This window comes from Mercenaria mercenaria, unplaced genomic scaffold (assembly GCF_021730395.1).
Source record: "Mercenaria mercenaria strain notata unplaced genomic scaffold, MADL_Memer_1 contig_4837, whole genome shotgun sequence".
NCBI lineage: Eukaryota > Metazoa > Mollusca > Bivalvia > Venerida > Veneridae > Mercenaria > Mercenaria mercenaria.
The window spans coordinates 56,140-68,491 of NW_026463097.1; the positions used below are offsets into that span (position 1 = coordinate 56,140).

General features: G+C 37.7%; 1 protein-coding gene across 1 annotated transcript; it reads left to right on the forward strand.

Moving 5' to 3' along the window:
- Positions 1 to 4,904: 4,904 nt before the first annotated feature.
- On the forward strand, positions 4,905 to 8,849 carry LOC128554212 (uncharacterized). The gene is made up of 2 exons (XM_053535459.1): positions 4,905 to 5,307; positions 7,552 to 8,849. Exons 1-2 carry the CDS (start codon positions 5,112 to 5,114, stop codon positions 7,782 to 7,784), a joined length of 429 nt encoding a protein of 142 aa, XP_053391434.1. The 5' UTR covers positions 4,905 to 5,111; the 3' UTR covers positions 7,785 to 8,849.
- The last annotated feature ends 3,503 nt before the right edge of the window (positions 8,850 to 12,352 follow it).

Below are 12,352 nucleotides of genomic sequence, written 5' to 3' on the forward strand. Positions count from 1 at the left end.
TTTTGGGGGGGGGGGGGGGTTTAACGCCGTTTTTCAACAGTATTTCAGTCATGTAACGGCGGACAGTTAACCTAACGAGTGTTCCTGGATGCTGTACCAGTACAAACCTGTTCTCCGCAAGTAACTGTCAACTTCCCCACATGAATCAGAGGTGGAGGACTAATGATTGCAGACACAATGTCGTTTATCAAATAGTCACGGAGAACATACGCCTCGCCCGAGGATCGAACTCACGACCCCGCGATCCGTAGACCAACGCGCTACCTAATGAGCTAAGCGGGCGGGCTGCATAAACTTGTAATAATGACTGTGTGAGCATTACTAATACTGATCAATGACATCAATTCCTTCTTAAACGACGACAACATGTCTTAATAGATTGAAAACAGCATACACTATTTACAACAGCAATAAAAGAAATGGGATAAACTATTTTCCCTTTATCTTCAATGTTAATTTAGTATGTTTTCATCACACTGGCTTATAATGGCATTGTTCGGGCAATTGATTAATTTATTTCAGATATACTTAATGATTGATCTATGCATAATTCTTTAAAAGGCATAGCATTCTTTCTCAACATGTAAAAAGCATAAGCTGTTATACAATTATCATAATTACATTGATTAATAAAGCAATTTGCAGTTGTTAATGCTAAGAAATGACCTTACACTTTACCTAAGTCTATAACTTTGAAATAAACCCTAGAGTGCAACAGCCCCGTTGACACGTAGATAAAAGATAAGAATGGCAATCTCACCGTTAAAAACTTTGCCATAAGATAACAAAGTTGTTTTAGATAACATAGGTACATGTAGCAAATGGTGCTTTTCTATACAAGACATTAAGAAATAGGTATCAAACATGATTTTGAATAGAGATTAAGAAAATGTTCCCCTCAACCATCTTTAGCAGTTGTTCAACATGCCTAAAGTACTTTTCAATAGGATATTTTGTCACGTCTGTTTTGATGAACTTCACTTTCTAAAAATTCAATCATGTTAAAACCCGATACAGCAACTCTCTAAAAGAGAATATGCATAATCACATGGTTGGAAAAGCACTTCTTTCAGTACTGCACATGTACTTACCTTTGACATAAAAGGGAGGAAATAAAAAAGAACGGACTCAGTAATACTTTCTACTTTATGAACCGTACTTTAAATGTCTTTGAAAAATATGTTATTAATAAAGTATCAAAAATAAGATTTAAGTTTTTATTATATTTTATGTTTATAACAGCACATGCGTCAGTCACATAAAAACAAAGCCATTATGGCGCTTTAAGCAGTTAAAACAAATAGGTTTTTTTACATTTATTTTTTTTTGTATTTTAACAGGATATTTCAGGAACAGTCGCTTGAATATTACAAATAGCAATAGGCATTTAACAATTTAAAGAATGAATAATGTCAAAAATCTCAGAATTAGCCAAAACAGCTGTTCTGAGATATATAACTTTTGCGACGGATGGACGGACAGACGGACGGGACGGAACAAATAATAACATGCTTCACCCAAAAGTTAGTCAACCATATTGTTTTCCACTGCACCAATACACAATTAATGTCAAGCTGCATATTACGGGGCTCATCTAATAGTTATACCCACAAGTATACTGTTTATAAAAGCATTTATGACGTACAGACAGACGGATTTACAGACACACGGACATGAATATTGACATCACTTCATGCAAATGCATCACTTGACCCTAAAAGTAGGTATGAATCAATTTACACATAATATGTATCAAGAATAAGATAAAAACTAACTTTTACTAAAATAGCTATTTGTTTAAATTTAGACCATTTTGAATGTTCTAAAAATAGAATTCCAAAGAGCTGTGACCTTGGCCCTTACAGCCAAAAGTCTTGTACTGGTCCAAACCACCTCTGTGCAAAATTTGGTACTTTTGTCCGGTTTGTCTAAATTTTTCAAATTTTAGGAAAAATTGGAACTAAGCTATTAATGAAGTTTTACTAGAAAAATTAAGATTTGTTTTAAAGAGACAATCTTCTTCTGCTATATATCAGGATTAAAAAATCGTTAAAATGCTGCTGTATATTCTATTTCATTATTCATTTGCAGTATATTAACACATTTCCGATGTCCAGTGTTATTTCTGTACTGAACCAGAATCTTTAGTCTAGCCAAGACTTAATGCTACTGTATAGCAGTTATGTAATTCTTTAATACAATAATGTTGTGAACTGTTTTGAGTTTGCGAGGAAGGAAAACCTGAGAAAAAATCTATGCATACGATTGCAAATACTATTCTCAAATGCTTTTCAGTTTGTGGATCTGAAAATAATATTTTGTAACTCAATATGTTTGTAACATGCTTTAATGTTAATGTTAATATTTTCACAAATATTATGTTTTCCATATATATGTAGTCTTCCAATTTCAATATTTAATAAAACTTTACTCTGAGATAATAAGGGATTTTGTTGTTCTATAAATGTACTGATTATATTTTATAATTTGTCAATATATTTTACAGAAACTTTTCTGGTTTCTATTTCAAATATTTCACAAGACACGGCAAAAACTGAAAAGAATTTTACATGGTATGTTTTTACATCTTAGCTAAGTTTGCAGCCCTGTCATTTCGGATGAACAAATACGTAACAAGACGCCGAAAGAACAAAAATCAAAGCAGTTTAGTCTCAATGGGGTTTTGTATCTGTCTTCCATAGATAATAATCAACATAGAAAGTGCGGTTTGATTACCGCGAAGCTTTGTGTGAAGTTTTAAGTGGATATATATAATTGATACTGAGATACTCGTTGAGAGCTGTTAATTGCACGCAAAACTTTAACCAAAGTTTATCTACATTATCAATTCTAATTGTTCTATGTTGTAGATCTATTGTCAGATACCGTATTTACTCGAGATGCTTCTTTGCAAAACTTGCGATACGGGTTTTGATCCCGTAAACGAAACAACGCAAATACATTACCTTCCATAAAAATCGGTTTGAAGTCTAAATAACTGCGCAGTATGGTCTTCATGAAACAAAAGAATACAAAATAAAACTTCAAAGGACCTAACCTACAGTCTACATAATGATAAATTGCACAAAGAAATTAGTATCAGTAGTAAAGTCGGACGGCTTAAATTGCGTACTGTAATTTTATAAAAATATTTTATATATGTATAAAATGTTTTATGTACTTGTTTCTTATTCTGTTCTGCATATATGTTTTAACCATGACTCATGGATCAACGAAGGGGTTTATGTTAAGCGTATCGTAAAAAGGAGCCAATGAGATCCATTCCTTTATGTCACATGGTTATATGAACCAATCGCTAGCTGAGTAGTCAGTCTTTATTTAGTTGCGGAATCTGTTAGAGGTGATTCATTTTCGTTTAGAAAAAGTGTTTTTAAATTGGGTTAAAGGCAGTTTTCTGCAGATAATTTAATAGTGATGAAGCTTTCATGTATTGACTTAACTTTTAAATACAATTTACGCCTGTTTTAAGTCGCGACCACCGGAGCTTGGATAACTTTCTTTGTGTACGCTAATCGGATCACAAGTGACAAGGGATCAGGGAGAGCGAAATGTAGGTCAATCAACAACATTCCGGCGGCTATATTTAGATCTACTGGAGTGATCACGTGTTTAGCCAGAGGTGTCAAAATGGCGGACCGTACATTAAAAATTCAATTGTTTGGACATTCTTTTGTGAAACGTTTAAAGGATTTTGTTATTAATCAAGAAGATTTTCCGTCAAATTTGAAATTACGTTCGAATCCTTTAGTGCAGTATTCTGGTTTCGGAGGAGGACACGTACATACATTGAAACAAAATTTGGACGTGGTTCGAGATTTCAAGCCAGATTTGGTCATTCTCATCATCGGCACAAATGATCTTTCATCAATAGACAAGTCCCCAAATTCGGTTAGTACGGCAATTATGGATTTAGTGGACACTTTGTTGTTTATTGAGCAGGTACGGTCTGTCATCGTTTTCCCCATATTATTCAGAAAGCTGAACAGTCAACATAATCGTCATGCGGTGGACATTCCTTGGTTCAACGACAGAGTTTACGAAACAAATGCGCTTCTTGAATCAAAGATTAAGGATTGTGCCCACCAGCGAGTGCGTTACTGGGTCCCCAAAGGTTTCTGGTCGGACGAGGCTGTAGCAGAGGTTTTAAGTAGCGACGGGGTCCATCTTTCGTACAGAGGTCAACAAAAGCTATACAACAACATCCGAGCTGCGGTGGTTGCGGAGTTGAAGGCTAGCCAACTAGGCTGTTAAGATACGTATATTTTCATCATTCATGGCACCTATATTTATCCTTTTACAATGTACAGTAGAGATTACACATTTAATCGTACCTACATATAGTGGCATACATACCATGAATTATTAGTGTAACTTTCACAGATAATACCAATTAACTTTCATGGCTATCTATATGGCTATATTTAGGGTGCACTGCTTGAGAGTATTTACTATTCGGCAGTTTCCATTTATGGTGTTGGCGGTGGATTTGTCTTATTTATAAATCATTATACTTATAAACCCATGAGTATAAGTGCTTGAGAGTGTAGTTACACTATTCGGCATGCATATACGCTATATAAAGGTTTATGTCTGTTAGCTTTTCTCATAGGGTTCTAGTGCAATTGTTCACACAAATTTCATGCTTGAGAGTGTTACCACACTATTCGGCATTGCCTGTTGGCTTTTCTTACTCGGTAATGCAATTGTTCATGTAATGTCACAATTTACTGTTTGAGAGTTTTGAAGTTTTTCCAAAACTATTCGACAGTATTTCTGATGGTGCTGCCTGTCCGGGTATATAGATATTATGGTAGCAGTTGAGCTCATACTGAATATGTCTGAGAGAAACGTTCCACTTTCGGCTGTCTGTGGGGACAGTTACCACACATACAGTTAACACACGCAGGGGACACAAAAATGCTCGAGCTCAATATAATAAGCATAAGGAAACGCAACATGATTCAATTGTTCCTCAGGTTACAATAGATCAGTCAATAAAAAACAAACGGATCAAAAAGACAAGAAGTGCTAGTACCACAAATAATCAGGTGACTCACAAGTCAAATGACTCTGGTCCGATACATTTAGGTATGCCAGAGCATCAGAATGTTCCGCATCAACAGATAAACCTAGTGGAGGCTCAACAAAATGACTTTGATCCATATGTACCTCCATACAGTGATGAGGGAACTGAGGATTCAGAATATTCCGACGGGTCAGAGGAGGAAGTTGGGCAGTCTGTAGGGGAAGCCATTAACCACCATGTCAGGGACATTGTTTCTGGAGGTAATAGGCCTCTATTGGTTGAACCGATTTCAACAACTATTCAGTCTCAGATTCCGCGTAAAATTCAGAAAAGTATTTGGGCAAATAAGTACATAGATCTGGCAGTCTTATTACCATTACAAGATTCATATTTCAATCAAAACAACAAATTTACCCTTCAGGTTGATCATTTTAGTCATTTTAGTTTTGTTCCACAGCAAAAATCTAGAAAAATCACTTCGATCGAAATGTGGACCACAGCCTTTTTGCGGTTTTGCGCAATATATTCAGTTAGATATCCCGAGGAGACTCCTGCTTTGATAAAATATGCAGAGATTGTTAGGGATCTCGCACGCAGGCATTCGGGCTTGGCATGGCAGCAGTATGACATGCAGTTCCGATTGTTGAGGGAACAGGAGGGGTTTCCTTGGGATAGGTTACATACAGAATTCTGGTTAATGGCCTCTTGCCAAGGTTCTCAGTCTTTTCGTTCATTTCGGAATTACCCACAGGGGGGACCCGGCAACTCACAACACAGAAATAAATTTAGGCAACGGGTTTTCCCCAACAAATTTCTCGAAAAAAAACATGCTGGGTGTTCAATAGTAGAGGGGACAACTGCAATTTCGCAGGATGCCGGCATCCTCACATCTGTGGGTACTGCAGGGGTCAACACCATGCCGACGCATGTTCTTTCAGCAGTAAAGAGCAGGCCGCAGCAGCAGGACCAACGGTCAATGCAAAGTCAGCCCCTCCCCCTTTTAGGCCAAACAAAAAATAAAGTGGTTACACCAGTTAAAATCGAGAAATTACAGTTTCACTTGCTTGGTCACCAGCACTATGAGTATTTGGTTAAAGGTTTTTCACAGGGATTTGATATTGGTTACATGGGTCCTAGACGTCCTGTGGAATGCAGAAATCTAAAATCTTGCTACGATTTCCCTTCAGTTATACAACAACATATTGAATCGGAGTTAGCATTGTCGCGCATCCAAGGTCCTTTCAAAGTAAAACCTTTTACCAATTTGCAGTTAAGTCCAATAGGTTTGGTCAAAAAGAAAACTCCTGGTCAATATCGATTTATTCAAAACCTAAGTCATCCAAAAGGTAACTCCTTCAATGACTTCATTCGACCAGAATTAGCTACGGTCAAGTACATGTCATTCGATGATGCAGCATTACGGGTCCGTCAACTGGGCCAAGGTTGTTACATAGCCAAAACCGATATTGCAAATGCTTTCAGAATCATTCCTATTCGTCCAGAGGACCATGAATTGTTAGGTTTCCAGTTCGGGGGTGCATTTTATTACAATGTATGCCTGGTTATGGGTAGCTCATCTTCATGTGCCATTTTTGAAACTTTTAGTTCAGCGATTCAATGGATCGCACAGGTTAAACTGCAGATTCCACACATGGTTCATATCTTGGATGATTTTCTGCTCTTAGCTGAGTCATATGACGATTGTCAAAAGGCTCTTTCAACTTTCTTACAATTTTGCGATGAGGTGGGTATTCCAATTAAAGCCGAGAAAACGGAGTATCCTGCCCAGGTCATGACTTTCATGGGTTTAGAGCTAGATTCGGTTGAGATGGAATCCAGATTACCTAATGATAAACTGTACAAACTACGCACACTCCTGCAACAGTAAACAAGGCGTAGGAAGGTCAAACTAGTGGAATTGCAATCCCTACTTGGTTTACTTAATTTTTGTTGTAGTGTTGTCTTGCCAGGGCGGTCTTTTATGCGCAGATTGTCCGATCTTACTAAAAATGTTAAAAAACCTCATCATCGCATCTCACTGACAGCAGAGAGTAGGCGGGACATTCAGGCCTGGCTTCTCTTCATTTCACATTTCAATGGTAAAAAACTTTTGTTGGATTTTAAGTGGGTGACAGACAAAACATTACACCTGTTTACAGATACAGCAGGGGCTTTAGGTTATGGGGCTATTTATAGCTCACACTGGTTTTTTTGGAAGCTGGCCTTCCCATCTGGTACATCACCAGATCACATTTAAGGAATTGTTTCCAATTGTTCTTTCTTTGGAAATCTGGGGTCCGCAACTGATGAATAAATGCATTATTCTTCATTCAGACAATGAAGCTGTGGTATACATAATTAATAAGCAATCTAGTAAGGATAAATACATTATGGTTCTAGTCAGACGCCTGGTTTTAGCATGCATGAAAAACAATATCCTTGTGAGAGCCGCTCACATACCGGGTAAGGCCAATACTTTACCTGACTTACTTTCCCGTTTACAGATAGACAAGTTCCGGGCTTTATCCACAGCAATGGACGACATGCCATCAGTAGTCCCGGAGCATCTGTTAGAAATTTGAACCGTTCTGTCCACAAGCTGCTGGATGCCTCTATAGCACCTGCAACAGCTAATAGTTATAAGAATGCTTTACGGCACTATAACCGCTTTCACAACACATATTATCCGACAGATATCAACAACCCGAATATGTCAATTTATTGCTTATTGTCATGACAGGCAATTCAAGGGTTCGTCTATCACATCCATGGTCTCAGCATTAGCCTATGTTCACAATATTTGTGATAGGAAAGATCCTACAAAAGCATTCGTGATTAAAAAAATCTTATTTGGTCTGCGTAAAATTCAAAATACAGATAAAAGGTTACCAATTTCTTATGACATCTTACGGCAGTTGGTTCAAGTTTTGCCCCAGGTTATGGTCGACCCCGAATTACGTTTACTGTGCCAGACCATGTTCGTAGTAGCTTTCTTTGCTTTGTTACGTATAGGGGAAATTACTGTCACACTATCGGGGGACCGCAATACAATTTTGTTGAAGAATGTCAGTTTCCAGTATATCAATCACAAACCTATGAAGGCGTCTTTAGTCTTGGTCAGCTTCAAACATTCCCAAGGGGTGTCAGCTACAGTATCAGTTAAACGTCACAAAAATAAGAACACATGTCCGGTGCGATTATTGCATAAATACATCAACAGTTGCAATCACACCACAGGAACGTTATTTAAGTTTCCATGTGGCCGTCCAGTCACTGACAATTTTTTTAGATCTATTTTACGTGAATGTATTCGGAAATGTAGGTTAGATTCAGCATTATATACACCTCATTCATTTCGTATAGGGGGCGCAACGCATGCGTATGACTGTAATCTGTCTGATTCTAGGATCAGGTTATTAGGCAGATGGAAGTCAAATGCTTATCAGAAATATATTCGGCCTTCAAATTCATTAACATAGGAGTATGGGGGTTTGGTAGAGGGATATATCTCCCCTCTTTGGTTTACCAAATTCATGGTACTAATTAAAAATAGAAATAGCTTTATTTAAAATAAATACCTCGGAAACATTTTGCCAGTTTTAGAGGTACTGATTGTCATGTCTGTTGGAGCCAGCATGGCATGTGACAGTATTCTTGTCTGGTGGAGCCAGCAAGTTTTGTTATATTTGCGGACTTGGACAGATATATAACTTTGATCTCGTGAATCATTTATTTTACATTCTTGTGTTAGTTTTGTGCAGTCGGACGACTGAAAATGACAATTACAGTATTACATGCTTGTCTTACATTTATTATTATTATTATAGTGTAATGTATAAACATTTCGGGTGACAGTCTGGTTGAGCCAGCTGGTTAGCATCCACCATGTTGCTATTACTAGGTTTTTAATGTGTTATAATCTGTAAGCATTTCGGGTGCCAGTCTGGATAAGCCAGCTGTAACAGCCGCCATGTTGCTATTAGTAGGTGGCTATTTTGTTGAAATCTGTAAGCTTTTTGGGTGCCAGTCTGGTTGAGCCAGCTGGTTAACAGCCACCATTTGGCTATTATTATATGGTTATTACATGTTGAAATTGGTAATTGTTTTGGGTGCCAGTCTGGTTGAACCAGCTGTACTAACATTCACCATCTATATGTATATCATATGTATATGTTATCAATTGATTTCTTGTGCAAGGTTGATGGTTTCTGTTCCGGTTGTGCCGGCCAGATAACCCCCGCATCTGCTTATTAGGTTTAAAGTGGTGTTCACTGTTTGTTATTACTCTTATCAGTATTAATGTGCCATTCTAGTATTGCATTCTAGTCCCATTTTACATTTTGGTTAATAGTAATTTACATATGTACATAGATATTACATCTGATATGTTTTGGTTTTGGTTTAATTTCATTATTTTTATTTTATTTTATTTTTTGAAACAATATGCTAGCGTTTGGTTTACCTATTTGTTCCATCCTTGAATTTAACTAGGATTGTATGACTGATTTAGGTTAGATAAATTCTACCAAATGTTTTAAGCAATAACGTAATAGCAGCATACATATTACTCGCATTGATGGTTAATTTTCTGTTTTTTCATTCATGAAACTTCAGGTTATGTGGTGTATATAGTTAACGTCATGTAATGTTTCCCCATAGATTTCTTTCGTTTATCCTGGGCGCTGTTTGGCGGTTTCTGGTCGCCCGGATATAGAAAATTATCACTGATGTTTAATCTCTTTTACTTTTATGGTATTTTAGTAATAAATACCCTTTATTCAATTCAATATCTGTTGTTGAGTTTTCTATACAGAGTGATACTTCAGTAACCTTTGGGGAAACAATAGGACATAAATATATTTTATATATGTATAAAATGTTTTATGTACTTGTTTCTTATTCTGTTCTGCATGTATGTTTTAACCATGACTCATGGATCAACGAAGGGGTTTATGTTAAGCGTATCGTAAAAAGGAGCCCATGAGATCCATTCCTTTATGTCACATGGTTATATGAACCAATCGCTAGCTGAGTAGTCAGTCTTTATTTAGTTGCGGAATCTGTTAGAGGTGATTCATTTTCGTTTAGACCTCCACCTCCCCAACCACCTCTTTCTATAATTTTCTTGAACATTTGGTTTCTGGTCGCCCGGATATAGAAAACTATCACTGATGTTTAATCTCTTTTACTTTTATGGTATTTCAATAATAAATACCCTTTATTCAATTCAATATCTGTTGTTGAGTTTTCTATACAGAGTGATACTTCAGTAACCTTTGGGGAAACAATAGGACATAAAAAGAATTAACCTTTATGCAAATAATTATTTATGGTACAATTCTATCAACGGCAACATCGCTTCTATTGCATTCTGAAAAACAGATAACATAAGATAAAAGGAACTCATCTGCCTGATATCTTTCCTTTAGTTAAGGTGAAAATTTAAGTAAGTTATTTAAAAAAGTATCTGATACGTAAACTGATACAGTACGTAAAACTATATCTAGGTAAAGTATTCTTAATACTACTTGCATTATACCTTGTCATATAAGTCGCATTGCAAACCCGCCTTAATGACATTGCGTTGAAGTTAAAAAGCCTTGAATTTGAAAGTAAAGGGATTCAACTCAGGGCATAGCGTTTGATTAAGGCTTATTATAGTGCATTTTAAACGATCTGGCGGGGCGGGGTTTCGCGGCGGTCCACTGCATTATTGTGCAGGATATGTTGTATATTCGGCAACCTGATATTTTATTTACTTGCCATCTAACTTATACTGGAACCACTGTAGCTCCACCTATTTTGCTCGCTTTTTAAGATTACCATTATTTGTATCAGCCAGAGGTTAAATTCATCCGGCCAGGTCAAATTTTTCTTTCTTTTTCTTCGTTCACGACAATACTGTTTGACCAGTAGCCTCGATGAAACTTGTGATTTTCCGCAGATCCTCAATGCCTCCATATAGATTCTGACGGATTGAGGTTACCGTATCTATCGGCCAAGTTGCAGCTCGCTCCTGGCCATGCTTTTTACATATCTGAAGTATATACTCCATAGTGTGATCTTCCTCTACGCATGGACAAGTTGGTGATGGTGCCAGTCTGTATTTCTTGAACACGTGAGCATTGAGCTTGTTGTGCACTGAGCGATGCCGGACCAGCATCACTTGTTCAGACCGATCAAGGAGATGAAAAGCATCTTCCTCAATTCTTGGTCTCGTTAGTGCCTTAATGATGGTGACTTTCTCTTTATAGCTCACAGGTGTTGTTGGTTGTTCTGACTGAGCTCCTAGCCTAGCCAGATGGTCTGCCTCTTCATTGCCTGCAAGTCCACAATGGGATGGAATCCACTAAAGTGCTACTTTGCAGGTTATAGTCAGGCTCTCTATTTTCCTGGCTAGCTGCGGAGCTTTATTGTTGATCAGAGCTTCCATGACAGACAGTGCATCTGTGAGAAAGACGACTGAGCAGCTTTCTTCTGCCGAGTTTTCAACCATTGAGACAGTCTTCATAAATGCTTTACTCTCATCCTGGTTATTGCTGCAGTGTTTTCCTGTGGCTGCATGTAGTGTTTCTCTCTTGCCAGATGGGTTGAATAAAAACTCCTGCTTCTCCATCTTTGATGGCGCATGTGACTACTCCATCTGTGTAGACATGAGTCCATGTTTTATCGGAGGATAGTCTTCATTGATCATAGCAAGTGTGAGGCTCTTCCGAATGCCTTCATCCTCTTGCTTCCCTCGGTCAAGAAAAGGAACAGCAAGTCTCACAGTCGCTGAGAACAGGTCATTCGTTTGTGGGTTTATAATGTCTTCATTACCTAGGAGAGTCGTTGGTATGTGTAGCTCAGTTTAAAACTCTCGACTGAGTTTCTTTGCCTCGTGAACGAAGCTGCTACGTTTGAGCCGATTTTTGGTGTAGCCTTCAACATTGGCTTCATGTGATGGCCTTGAAAAGACCTGAACTTCTCTGCTTGAAGCAGGACCTTTGCATGTCTCTTGTCCTGTGACGGATGTACTTATTAGCTTCTCCATGAAGGAGATTGGTATAAACTTTGTTGCACCTGTCATGATCCGCAATGCTTGGTTTTGAACCTTGTCTAGAACCTGTTGGTTAGGTATAGAAGTAATGGACAAGGCAGTTGAGCTATACTCTAAATAAGGTCTCACCGTTCCCTAAAATACTGTCTTCAGTATTTGCTCATTTGCTCCCCACGTTGTTCCAGCAAGTTTATTCATCATGGTCAGCTTCCTACATGCCTTCCTTCTGCTTGACCAATGTGGGGTTTCCAGGTTAGCCGTTTGTC